Source organism: Seriola dumerili, unplaced genomic scaffold (assembly GCF_002260705.1).
Source record: "Seriola dumerili isolate Sdu_G_001 unplaced genomic scaffold, Sdu_1.0 BDQW01002927.1, whole genome shotgun sequence".
NCBI lineage: Eukaryota > Metazoa > Chordata > Actinopteri > Carangiformes > Carangidae > Seriola > Seriola dumerili.
The window spans coordinates 384,776-399,027 of record NW_019177182.1 but is presented as its reverse complement, the minus strand read 5'-3'; the positions used below and the strand labels follow the sequence as shown (position 1 = coordinate 399,027).

The following is a 14,252-nucleotide window of genomic DNA, read 5'->3' as shown; positions in this document are numbered from 1 at the left end:
CCCTGTCACTTCCTCTCAGAAAGAGGGAGGGAGGAAGAGAGAGGGGGGAGGAAAGAGAGGCAAAGAGATAGAGAGACATAGACACAGAAAGAGTGGAGGAGAGAGAGGAAGACAGAAGGAAGCCATTTTGGTTCCACGGTGACATGTCCGCCGCTCTCTGCTTCTTCTTCTCTGCACACTCTTGAGTCAGACGGTCGACAGGAGGAAGTCAAACGCTCTGAAGACAGTCAGCCGTTACTTTATCTGCTGAGACGTTTGGTTTTACATTTGACAGGAAGGAGTGTTGAGGACCGAGGCCCGTCTGTCAGTCGCACCGCGGACGAGTGGCGGGACCAGGAAGACCTGATCCAAGACCCACGAGGCCGTGAGGTGGTCGTCTGATGGTCTCCTCCTCGCCGTAGAGCAGGAAGTGTCCCGGTGTGACGTCAGCTGGACGGACCAGTCTGTGAGGACAGGGGACGGGAGGAGGACGCAGGATGAGCTCGGACCGGGTGCCGTCCAGGTCGGAGGTGATGGGGTGGAGCCCACAACAGCTGGCAGACTACCTGAAGAGGGTGAGACACACAACTACACAACTACTCTGCTACACAACTACTCTGCTACACAACTACACAACTATTCTGCTACACAAGTACACAATTAATCTGCTACACAGCTACGCAACTACACAACTACTCTGCTACACAACTACTCTGCTACACAACTACACAACTATTCTGCTACACAAGTACACAATTAATCTGCTACACAGCTACGCAACTACACAACTACTCTGCTACACAACTACTCTGCTACACAACTACACAACTATTCTGCTACACAAGTACACAATTAATCTGCTACACAGCTACGCAACTACACAACTACTCTGCTACACAACTACTCTGCTACACAACTACACAACTATTCTGCTACACAAGTACACAATTAATCTGCTACACAGCTACGCAACTACACAACTACTCTGCTACACAACTACTCTGCTACACAACTACACAACTATTCTGCTACACAAGTACACAATTAATCTGCTACACAGCTACGCAACTACACAACTACTCTGCTACACAACTACTCTGCTACACAACTACACAACTATTCTGCTACACAAGTACACAATTAATCTGCTACACAGCTACGCAACTACACAACTACTCTGCTACACAACTACTCTGCTACACAACTACACAACTATTCTGCTACACAAGTACACAATTAATCTGCTACACAGCTACGCAACTACACAACTACTCTGCTACACAACTACTCTGCTACACAACTACACAACTATTCTGCTACACAAGTACACAATTAATCTGCTACACAGCTACGCAACTACACAACTACTCTGCTACACAACTACTCTGCTACACAACTACACAACTATTCTGCTACACAAGTACACAATTAATCTGCTACACAGCTACGCAACTACACAACTACTCTGCTACACAACTACTCTGCTACACAACTACACAACTATTCTGCTACACAAGTACACAATTAATCTGCTACACAGCTACGCAACTACACAACTACTCTGCTACACAACTACTCTGCTACACAACTACACAACTATTCTGCTACACAAGTACACAATTAATCTGCTACACAGCTACGCAACTACACAACTACTCTGCTACACAACTACTCTGCTACACAACTACACAACTATTCTGCTACACAAGTACACAATTAATCTGCTACACAGCTACGCAACTACACAACTACTCTGCTACACAACTACTCTGCTACACAACTACACAACTATTCTGCTACACAAGTACACAATTAATCTGCTACACAGCTACGCAACTACACAACTACTCTGCTACACAACTACACAACTACTCTGCTACACAACTACACAACTACTCTGCTACACAACTACACAACTAATCTGCTACACAACTACACAACTACTCTGCTACACAACTACTCTGCTACACAACTACACAACTACACAACTACTCTGCTACACAACTACTCTGCTACACAACTACACAACTACTCTGCTACACAACTACACAACTACTCTGCTACACAGCTACACAACTACACTGCTACACAACTACACAACTACTCTGCTACACTGCTACACAACTTTAACACAACTACACCTTGTAAATTGAGCTGATGAACTTGTCATCAAACAGTTGCTTATTTTCAGGGGAGGGGCCAGAGGTGCCTCCAGCCCCTCCTGGAGTCTGATTGGCTGCCCTGCCTGTAACAAACAATCAATCGATTATTGAAGGAAATACTTGTCAGATATATTGATAATGACAATAGCTGTTGGTAGCAGCCTGACCAGGACCTGTCACTGTTCACAGTTTAAACATTTGCAATTAATCACATTTTTATGTGGAGAAAACACAGGGAATAAAAAGAAGAGGAGCGAAAGAAAAGGAAAGGAAGAGGTAGGGAAGGAAATTAGGAATTAGGGAAGGAAAGGAGGAGATGAGCTAGGAGAGGAGAGACAGAATCTCTGTGTTGACTCAACATTGTCCCTCTGTCTGTCCACAGATGAGTCTGTCCGGCTGCGACAAGGTTGTGATGAAGAACAACATCAGCGGTTCGAGATTTGTGGTGAGTCCTCAAACACAGCCTGATGGACACCCAAACTGACAGACACACAACCTGACTGACACACAACCTGACTGACACACAACCTGACAGACACACAAACTGACTGACACACAACCTGACAGACACACAACCTGACTGACACACAACCTGACAGACACACAACCTGACAGACACACAACCTGACAGACACACTAATTGACTGACACACAACCTGACAGACACACAACCTGACAGACACACAAACTGACAGACACACTAATTGACTGACACACAAACTGACTGACACACTAATTGACAGACACACAGCCTGACTGACACCCAAACTGACTGACACACAACCTGACAGACACACAACCTGACAGACACACAACCTGACAGACACACAACCTGACTGACACACAACCTGACAGACACACAACCTGACAGACACACAACCTGACAGACACACTAATTGACTGACACACAACCTGACAGACACACAACCTGACAGACACACAAACTGACAGACACACTAATTGACTGACACACAAACTGACTGACACACTAATTGACAGACACACAGCCTGACTGACACCCAAACTGACTGACACACAACCTGACAGACACACAACCTGACAGACACACAACCTGACTGACACACAACCTGACAGACACACAAACTGACAGACACACAAACAGACAGACACACAACCTGACAGACACACAACCTGACTGACACACTAATTGACAGACACACAGCCTGACGGACACACAAGCTGACTGACACACAACCTGACAGACACACAACCTGACAGACACACAACCTGACTGACACACAACCTGACAGACACACAAACTGACAGACACACAAACAGACAGACACACAACCTGACAGACACACAACCTGACAGACACACAAACAGACAGACACTCTGTAAGGAAGGAAGAGGCAGGGAAGGAAAGGAGGACGTTAGGAGAGGTCAGGAAAAAGAGAACGATGTTGGAAGGAAAGGAGACGAGAAGATGGTAGAGAAGGACAGAGGAAAGAAGGGAAGTAAAGGAGGACATAAGGAGGCAGAATAGACAGGGAGGGGCCAGGCTGGCAGGGTTGGTGTTGATTGGTCTAAACACATGGCTCCGCCTCTCTCTACAGAACCTGAGTGATAATGACCTGCAGAAGTTCCCCAAGCTCCACGCTCCGTGAGTACTGACTTCAATCCCACTGTGACTCCTCCCACAGGCGGGGCTTGATTAATGCTTACAACCTGAACATTAGCAGGAGATATTGATTATTGATTGATATTGATTGTTGTGACAGTGAAATAACAGATGGATTTCTCACACGTTAGACTCCATCAGGCTCCTATTGGCTGTTGGCCTGTGGTCGAACCTCAGTGGTTTGGACCAATCAGTGTTCTGTGGGGGAGGAGCTACTTGATGCGACTGGTTTGGTTTTCTACCGATATGCTAACTAGCTTAGCTCCTCAAACTGCACCTTGTTGTTGTGTTGTTTCTCCTATGATGTCACATGATTGACAGACGATTTGTCACCGACTACTGCAACAGATGAATTTAAAGTCTGACTGTTTGTTCTATAGAAGACACAGTCAGAGTCTGTCAGTGTGAAACCAGTTCCTGATCTTAACGTGTCATTGATCTGATGACTCTGCTTTAACGAGCTGCGATCAGCTGATTGTTTCTCTGGAGAGGAGTCTCACTCTGTTGAACTACAAAAACACAGAGTGATGTGCCGTCACTCACAAACAATCTTTGACTCAGAGAGCTCATTAACCCACCGACAGTCACAGAGCAGCAGCCAGCTGGATTAACCCTGGTGTGTGTGTGTGTGTGTGTGTGTGTGTGTGTGTGTGTGTGTGTCCTCAGGATGATCTCTAAGATCAGCACTGAAATCAGCAAGAAGGAGGAGAGGCGGGGCCTGTTTGGTAAAAAGTAGGTTCAGACCAAAGCTTCACATCACAGCAGGACATGATGCGTTCAAAGCCAGCAGCTGATGCGTTCATGGACCTCTCTCTCTGTTTGTGTTTGTTTCCACAGAACGACGCCCAAATATCACGAACCAGGTAGGAAAGAAAAGCCCAGGAGATGAAAGTGTTAAAGCTTCGACTGAGTCAGACTCGTCAGTTAAAACACAGACGGGGTCTTTGTCAGGTCGAAGTTCACTCGGTCGTTCTTTAGGATGATTTCAGTGTTCCAGTCTGGAAACACTCACAGGGATGAGTCTCAGTTCTTCTGTTTCCTGGTTCAGATATCTCTCACATGAATCAACACAAACCTCCTCCTGCTGCTTCACACGCTACTGCCTCATATTTTATATATTCTACACTATAATTAAAAGTCTGCACCAACACAAACACTGAGCATCACGACTCAATCATATGTGTCGATGGTTTATTACTTCTTCACTTAGTTTCTGTTTATTTCTGATTATTTATTTATCTGAGCTCCCTCTGATGATTAATAATGACTTTGTATCTAAATTACAGTGATGGTGTATTGATATGTGTATTGATATGTGTATGTGTCTTCCTCTCTGCAGACACCAGTGCTGCTGATGTTCATTGCTGGGGTGAAGACGAGTTTGTGAGTCTGACGTTCATCTGTCTCCTTCACCTTCTTAGTGTTGAAGCTGGTAAACAGTTACAATAGAAACCAAGCACCATCATACTGCAGCTGATCATTAGTGAAGAGCTGCTGGTTCCTGACGTGTTCGTCCGCCTTCTGTTCCTTTAATGTTCCTGAAACTCTCCTGGATGATCCCGAGTCTGAAGGTTCATGTTCTGACTCCAGTTTGAATCTCCAACTTCGTCTCTGAGGAATCCTGCGTCTGTTCGGATGACTCTAGACACTACAATACCCATGAGCCTCAGGAGCTGTTGTCAGAGAGACGAAGCCAGTCAGAGGCGTGAACCAGCGCGGTTGTGAATTCAGAATCAGAGCGGTGGTGGGGGCCCCTTTTCCCCTCGGGGGCCCCAAGCATTTGCCTGGTTTGCCCCTCCACCTCTTCAGTTCTGTTCAGTTCACTAGAACGCACCATCAGCTCCTGCTGACAGTAATTTAAACTTTGCGATTGGACGCTTCTTGCTGAAATGCACCTTGGGAGTTAAAGGTTGTTCATTTGATTTCTGAGATTAAAGGGTCCCTGATAAAAACCAGCTTCTGTTTTCAGCTTCTGTCGACTCGAACTGACAAGAACCAAGAATAAATAAAGACTAGAGACAGATGACCTGAATGGAATCAGCAGTGTTGTGGGTGGATGATGTGACGTGACTCTGATCCCTCTTCTCTCCGTCGCTCCATCAGGACGATGAAGACTTCGATGATGACTATGAGAGTCCGAACAGCGGAGACGAGGACGGCAGCGGAGGAGACTACGAGTCCCCGAATGACGACCTGGACGGGGCCAACGATTACGAGCCCCCTCCCTCTGAACCTCCGGACGACCTGGCCCACAAGCTGTGCCCCACCCTGCCCATCGGAGACGGGGATTACATAGGTAACCAGGAAGAGACACGGCACGATTCCACTGATTCTTACTGTAACTGTAGAAAAACATAAAGTTTCTAAAGGTTCGTTTGCTCTAATTATTAATCAACCCTTGTGTGTCCTTTTAAAAAACACACACTTAAGTACTAACTGATATTATATAGATATTAATACTATTTTCTACTGAATTAGTGTTCAGTTCAATATCAGTCCTGATCATAACAACCAAATATTTGCATAAAAAAAGGGTTTAATAACGGCTCAGTTGTTACCTGCTCAACTCAACACATATTTAAATCCAGTTGAAATTAACTCAATGAACTCTGCATGAATATAATGTTCTTAATTACACACGATTTCATCCAGTGACAACAGCTTTACACGATTTCACACACGTCTCTGACTCTGACCAGAGGACAGAAACCTCAGGTTTAAATAGAGCGTCTCATCATTAATGTGTGTGTGTGTGTGTGTGTGTGTGTAGATAACAGGGATAACCATATGTCGCCAAGAGGCCCCCCCCCTGCTTTGTGCCCCCGCCCCCCAGTCTCCACCCTGTCGGCTCCGACTGCCCGGATGGTGAGTCTGTCCCACACTCATTCTAACACTCAGTGATTTTACATGTGAAGTCAGTTTCCTCTTGGTGTTAGCTGAAGCTGGTGTGTGTTTGTAGCCAGGTGACCCCGTCAGAAGAGACCCCTCCCCCCACTGTGGCGGACGACCATCAGGAAAGTGTGAGTTCACATGTTACAGCCTCCACAGGGGGGCGCTGCAGAGCTGAAGGAGGGCAGAGACACTGTGTGAGGTCATCATGATACACGGATCACAGCTGCTGTTCATTAGATTGTTTTCATTATTGATTATTCTGCTGATTACTTAATTGATACTACCCCAATTATAATAATAATTTATTTATAGAGCACTTTTCTTAACAAAATGTTTTACAAGAAAAGTAAAACTAGATAAAAGAAAAATCCAAAGTGAGCTTCATGAAAGTGTCTGACAGCAAAATAAAAACATCTCAAATCAGCCTAATGCAAAAACATCTGATAGCAATTAAATATGTAAAAACAATAACAAGGGATTAAACATTAGGAATAAAACATGAATCAGACATCACCAAAGGCTCAGATGAAGAAATGTGTTTTAAGAAGAGATTTAAGAAGTAAAAGCATCTAAACACCATCAGGGTTTTTCCTGTATAGAGAATTAAAAGGCGGCCGCCTCTGTCAAATTTCGTGCCGCCTTGTTTCCTCGGTACAAGGTGGATTTGACGTTTGTAACTGCAATTGCGGCTGTATGCCACTACGGCAATGTAGTGGCGCTGTATCGTAATCCATGCATCAGGCAGAGCCATCCAAAATTACCAAAGAAGAAGAATATGAACATGTTGGATTTTCTGCCTGCAGAAGGAGGCAGCGACCTGATTTTGCTGCTATTCAAAAAAGTGAATATTATCTCTGTTACACCCAGATGCTTGTAAAAGTAAAAGTTTCCCTAAAGTAATGTCACAACACAAGGAGGAGAATCACGAGGACAGGTGACACAGTGCAGACGTCATTAGTTCTTCTAATGTGGGAAAAAAGGTTAATTCATGTTACTGACGAGATCCGGTTGATGTGTCTGGACTGACAGTTGGTCTCAAGTGGAAGGTGCCGGTGGAAGAGAGGATCAGAGAGAGGAGTCAAGGCGAGAGCACCAAGTCTTTAGGAGTGTGTTAACGAGTCTATCAAAGCCGACGTTTACATGATTTTAACATCAGTTTTTATTCATCTTCACAGATGTTCTGAAAAGCATAGAGTGCGTGACCCGCAGTGGCTGGAGAGATAATGAAAATATAAATATTGCGGCAACCCCCCTTTAAACACCCTTTAAACTGCCAAACCAAAAACATGTTTGACGCTGGAAGCAGCAAATATTTGACATTTTGTATTAAAAATGACTGGAACCATTAAAAGTAATTGCTGATTAACTTTCTTTCAATCGATTAATTGATTAGTTGTCACAGCTCTAGTTTTAATTTGACTAAATATAAACATATATAGACGAACATACTGAAATCAGAAATCCAGTCTGAATACATCTTCAGTTATATTTTTCCTTCTCTAATTTCTTTATGTGAGAAATGAATTGTACAGATTTCAAATATATAGATTTTAGATTATCTGTTGTGGCTTGACTTTAGTTTTCAGACCATGTTTGGGTCATGTGACTCTGACAGATGTCCTCATTGGCCTCTGGTTGTCCCTCATGTTAAAGCTGTTGATTTGTTGTGTTCAGTTCCTCCAGGACCGCCGCAGATCTTTCGTGGCAACAAACCGGGCAGAGAATCAGGATCCAACTCGTCCCCCATCAGAGGTAATCCTGAACCCTGAACCCTGAACCCACTATCTTTATCTCTCTCTCTATCACCATCTCTATCTCTATCTCTATCTCTACCTCTATCACCATCTCTATCTCTATCTCTATCTCATCACTATCACATCTCTATCACCATCAATATCTCTATCTCTATCTCTATCACCATCACCATCACCATCACCATCACCATCACCATCACACATCTCTTCACTTCATTTCCATTAAAAATAAATAAATATTTTATTGTTTCATCAAAACTAAAAAAATCCTTTTTTAACTTACACTTCTGGTGCGTTCAGGGACCATTTGAAATCTCAGTTTCAGACTCCTGTTGAATGCATATATATACAGGATTAGCGCCCCCATGTGGTTCATTGCCTGCATCTGCAGGAAAACAAAAAACAAACCAAAAAAATGAAAAAAAAAATGCTGTTTTCAATTCAATTTCTTCTCTTACTTTTGTATTTATTTTATTTATTTTCTTACTATTTTTTCATAATAAATTTCCTGGCATCAGCTTCTCAGACAAACACACATCAATAATGTAACAAACATATAAATAAATGAATTTAAATGTGATGATTTAACAACTGAAAACTGATTTTGTTTTCTTCACAGGACCTCACCGCAATACAGTGGACAGGGTGAGTTTTTCTTTAGATAAACTTTATTTAACAGTAGTTGACAGAGTAACTAACTTCACACTGAACTCATCAGATCATGCAGAGCTGTAAATACATGATTTGAACTTGATAAATGACATTTAAAGTGATTATAAATGAACTGATTATATGAGTAACATAGAAAACTGAAAACAAAAAGGGACCAAGAGCAGAACCCTGAGGAACTCCACTGTCTTAAAACCATGGACACTGAAAACTTGTTTTTGTTAATACTCTGTGACGACCAGGAACCCCCCACCTGGTCCAAACCTCCCGTTCCTCCTCCGTCCAGCTCCGTCAGCAGAAGCAACTCCTCAGCCAGGCCTGGTCCCAACAGGTGAGCACTCACCTGTCCTCCATCAAACCATCTCTGATTCACCTAATCAGTTCCTCAAATATATACCTTTCATCCAATCAGGTCTTTATCTTTGAGGCTTTGAATTCATATTCATCACATGTGTTTTTAGTGAGTTCAGTTGTAAGATAATCAAACAGTTATTTACAGTTATAATTAATAATGTTATTAAATGATAATGTGGTTTGGTTTAACAGGTTTGATGCAAGGAGAGAGGTATGTTGCATTTTTTTTAGTAAATAATATTTTATTGAGTGTTTTTCATTTAGATAAAGTAAAAATATTAATGAACAACTAAACAAAAAAATAGTAAATAAATACAAAAAAACTGAAGAAAAGATTAATATACTCAAATGAAAATGTGTTACATCAGTTCTGTTGGTTAACACCTTCTCTGTGTCCTTTTCTTCTCTTCTCTCTCATCAGCAACCACATGATGAAGGTCAGATTTCTTTATCGCTTGTTTTCTGTTTTATTTTATTTTAATTATTTATTTTAATTTAAAATTATTTTATTTTAATTTAGTTTATTCTATTTTATTTTATTCTATTTTGATTTATTTATCTCTTTTCCATGAAATGAAATATCCCAACACACCAGAGAATCTCCTCAGCTTTATTTATTTATCTGGATACTTCAGGAGATTCAAGTATCCCAGAATGCATTTAGCACTGGAACTGGTTTTATATGCAGTATTTGTACTGACAAAGTCCTGGAGCGATTCTTTAAATTCTGCTTCTCTCTTCCAGCTCCTAAACACAACACCTTCCCCCTCCAGAGTAAAGGTCTGCCCCCCCGCCCTGGCCTCCCTGGGCCCCCCTCTCGCCTCGGAGACAGGTATGAAAAACTAAAAGTAAAATAATGATTCTCATTTCCTCAGTAGTGGGATACGTCAGTTCAGTTGCAGCCTTCCTGTTGCCACAAATACTCACTACAGCACCAAATGTGTATTAATCCGCCAATGAAAATAGTCCCCAACAAATACACTATTTCCTTGTGTTTGTTTGATGAAATCTAAAGTGATCCTCTGTATTTGAAACTGTATATTTAATACTGGTCCCATCTAAAACCATGAAGGCCTCCAGTGTCAGATCTGTCTGGGTTGTTGAGTCTTCGTTGAGAGTTGTATCATGTGTTTGTACCTGATAAACCTCCACGTGAGTCTCATTTAACAATGAAACTGTAGATTTGTGAGGTGTTTTTAAAGATTTACATCTTCAGTAGGAACCAGTGGAGCTTAGACCCATGACAGAGGAGGGAAGGTTTAGAGGGTCGGACTAACAAACTGTTGGTTTTGGTCGTTTCCAGAGATTTAGAACATGATATATATATTTTATAATAATATATAATATATTGTATAAAGAAGCAGCGCTTATGAGAACATCACTGACAGCACCATCAGCACAGTGTGTAAATGAATAATCTGTCTTGTTTGTTTCTGAACAGTCTGCCCCCCAGTGTCCCCAAACTGCACTCAGGTAAGAACACAAATAGTGAAGCAACAGTTCGGCATTCTGGGAAAAATGCTCTCCTTGTCTTTCTGTCTGAGAGCTTTGACGTTCAGATTGATGCTAACACGTTTGTTAGCTTAGCATAAAGACTGGAAACAGGGGGAAACAGCTAGCTTAGCTCTGTCCGAAGGAAACAAAGTCGACCCACCATCTTTAAAACTCACTGATGAACACACAGCTGTAGGGTTTCACTACATGTTGAATTATTACTTTAATGACAATGAATTTTACTTGAACAAGATTTTTTATTTGTTATTAACTGTTCATGTTTCCAGTTACAGACATTTCAAACTTCATTTAACTGTGTAAAGATTTACTCCACTGTCCTCTGAAGTGATGGAAAAATGATCCTGTGTGTGTGTTCTGAAGTGATGGAAAAATGATCCTGTGTGTGTGTGTGTGTGTGTCTGTGTGTGTGTGTGTGTGTGTGTGTGTCTGTGTGTGTGTGTGTACAGCAATGGTTGAACACAGAGGCAGCTTCGGTGGATCAGACAGACCGTCATTTCGTCCTCCGACCGCAGCGTCACACACACAGGTGATATAACACACACATGTTGTCTTTATGTACATGTGAGGACCATCCTTTGTTTTCATTCGTTTCATATTTTTCTTTCTGTCCATATGAAACACATTTTAATCTCTGGTTATAAACTTATGAGTAAACTTAAACAATGATATTAATGATGATGATAAAAACAACAACGATTTATACAGGACAGGAAGTAAACAATAATATATAATATTAATGATATTAAATAAGACATGATGGAAATAAAAGAAGCTCTAACAATTGATTAAAAGATGTCACTGATTCTGAAGTTATAATTATTATAATTATTATTATTATTGTTGTTGTTATGTAAGTTTTGAAGTGGAAAAGTAGTTTTTGTATTTCTGTGATCTAAACAGCAGGTGGTGCTGTTGTCTTTGTGTTTGTGTCCTAACACAGATATTGTAGTCAGGTTCAACAGTACAAGTGTGTGTGTGTGTGTGTGTGTGTGTGTGTGTGTGTGTGTGTGTGTGTTACAGGAGCTGGACCCTCGCTGGTATGTGGGTAAAGTGACCAGAGGTCAAGCAGAAGGATGTCTGAAACGAGTGCGCAAGGTAAAAGGAAAAGAACTGTATAACTGATGTATTTCTCTACATGTAAACTTCAATTTACTTTAATGCCATTAAACATTTCATTTTTGTTTACTGGTAATTATGAGCCATTTTTAAGATACTGTACAGAGGTCAAAGTCAAATTTAAAACTTTAGAGTGCAGATGTATTGTAAATAGAAGCACTCACGCAGAATGATCTCTTTGTAAATGTTATATCATTAAACTGTATTTATTATATAACTGGATATATTATTATATAACTTAGAGTCGTCACAGTGAGGCGGTGGTTCTTCACCTCTGAAGGAACTGAAGGATGAAGTGCTGTACAATTTAAAACACTCAAGTACAAATCCCTTCAGATGATATCCCACCTCTGTCTCACCTCTGTCTCTGTCTCTGCCTCTGTTAAGGACGGGGCGTACCTGGTGAGGGACAGCACCCGGCAGCTGGCCAATCAGCCCTTCACCTTGATGGTCTTCTACCAGGACAAAGTCTACAACATCCAGATCAGACAGCAGCACCAGCAGTTCCTGCTGGGAACTGGACTCAAAGTCCAGGAGGTAAAGTGACAGGTGGAGAAGAGCTGAGACCTGAACCTGGTCCTCAAGGTTTACAGGTGTAACATCTACAGCTGGAGTTTTCTTCTTTAGCAGCATCTAGTGGACATTAGAGGAACTGCAGCTGAACAAAACAGCTCCGACTCTAACACTCGATTGGTGATTGATCAGGAATAAAACTATAATCAATTCTAGTAACTTGTGTGTGTGTGTGTGTGTGTGTGTGTGTGTGTGTGTGTGTGTGTGTGTGTGTGTGTGTGTGTTCAGTCTTTTCCCTCAGTTAGTGAAATCATCGGACATTACTCCCACTCTCCTCTGCTCCTCATCGACGCCAAAAACCGAGGCTCGGGCCAGCAGAACCAGTGTCTCCTCTCTGACCCAGCCGGGTTCTTCATGACTGGACAGAACTGGTCCTGACTGGATCAGACCGGATCAGACCAACCACCTACCTAAGCGTGGGGGAACCCAGCAGGCAGAGTCAGATGAATGTCCAGCTCAGACATGATTAGCAGCTGAGCTCACCCTCCCCTCAGAGGTAGGAAGGAGGTTTTTATTGTGAATTGGGTGAAAAGGTTTTTGCACCTTTTGAACTTTCTTCATTCGCTTGCTTTTAAAACAACAGTCTCTGCTCTTCAGACAATAAACCCTCCAGAGGGTTGAAACCTTCTCCATTTAGAAATGTGTCTGAGCCTTGACATTACAATCTCTGTGCGATGCTGCGTTCAGGTCGTGTTGGATAAACAAGTATATTCCACATTCAAACTAAAGCATGTTCATGGCTAAACTGTCCTTCTGTCTGTAGCTGAGCTCAGTGAAACTCACTTCTCATGATTGTACTTTCCAGTATTTTGTTAGTTAAATGATGAAGCCTCACAGGCGTCAGGTTACTGTCTGCACTGACTGTGAACGTGTCGCCTGGTTTGTCCTCATTAAAACTCAGGAAGTCTCCTTCAATCAGAGACGTGTCACTTCATTTCCTATGTCTCTATATTATCTATACTATCAATAAACGTCTCATTCATTCACTCGAACATGACTTACACGTGTATATAACTCACCTGTTTACGTTTTATTAAGGACCAAAGTTATGGAGGATTGAGGGCGTGGCCTCTTTGAGTGACAGGTGGGTGAGCGTATGCTTGACACAATCGTCTCAGCTCCACACACCCCTCCTCTTTGACCATAGTTGGATTAGCCGGGAGTTAAGGGGCGGAGTCTGATACTGCCAAGATGGCGATGGTGGAGCAGCTCACTCTGAGCTTTAGAAACCTGTGGGTGGCCATCTTGATTTACGGTCTGTGCTCCAGACTGAGACTCGTGCTGCGTTTGAGGACATCTGGATAGAGTTCATATGTGTGTGGTAGTTTATATGCGACATAAATAGCACCAGCTGTCGCTGTGCAGTGTGTGAGGTTCAGGGGGTGTTGACAAGTGACGGCTTGCCACATCACTGAAGCAGTAGTCCTGATGTTTTTATTTTAAAGTCCTTGGTCTGAGAAACACTGTAGATTCATCTTTTATTAAAACAGCAACAGGTTCATTGAAGGGCGGAGTCTGAGGGTCTTTATGTCTTAATGTTATCCTCAACTGGACTCGTGACAGTTACAGGTAATCTGTTTTTTTTTTTCCCATGAG

The 14,252-nt window shown here is 42.3% G+C and overlaps 1 protein-coding gene across 1 annotated transcript; it reads left to right on the top strand.

Moving 5' to 3' along the window:
* The first annotated feature begins 67 nt into the window (after nt 1–67).
* On the top strand, nt 68–13,574 carry lcp2 (lymphocyte cytosolic protein 2). The gene is made up of 20 exons (XM_022769389.1): nt 68–554; nt 2,524–2,586; nt 3,719–3,765; nt 4,450–4,515; nt 4,621–4,646; nt 5,123–5,166; nt 5,887–6,079; nt 6,554–6,648; nt 6,743–6,803; nt 8,350–8,427; nt 9,049–9,074; nt 9,341–9,429; nt 9,645–9,663; nt 9,874–9,889; nt 10,197–10,284; nt 10,894–10,925; nt 11,414–11,493; nt 11,988–12,062; nt 12,471–12,620; nt 12,885–13,574. Exons 1-20 carry the CDS (start codon nt 477–479, stop codon nt 13,032–13,034), a joined length of 1,476 nt encoding a protein of 491 aa, XP_022625110.1. The 5' UTR covers nt 68–476; the 3' UTR covers nt 13,035–13,574.
* Nucleotides 13,575–14,252: the final 678 nt, after the last annotated feature.

Excerpts from the sequence above, each read along its gene's own strand:
- lcp2 (XM_022769389.1), top strand. The coding sequence starts at position 477 with ATGAGCTCGGACCGGGTGCCGTCCAGGTCGGAGGTGATGGGGTGGAGC. Across the intron at positions 6,649-6,742 it reads CGGCTCCGACTGCCCGGATG|CCAGGTGACCCCGTCAGAAG; the intron begins GTGAGTCTGTCC and ends GTGTGTTTGTAG. Across the intron at positions 10,926-11,413 it reads TGTCCCCAAACTGCACTCAG|CAATGGTTGAACACAGAGGC; the intron begins GTAAGAACACAA and ends GTGTGTGTACAG.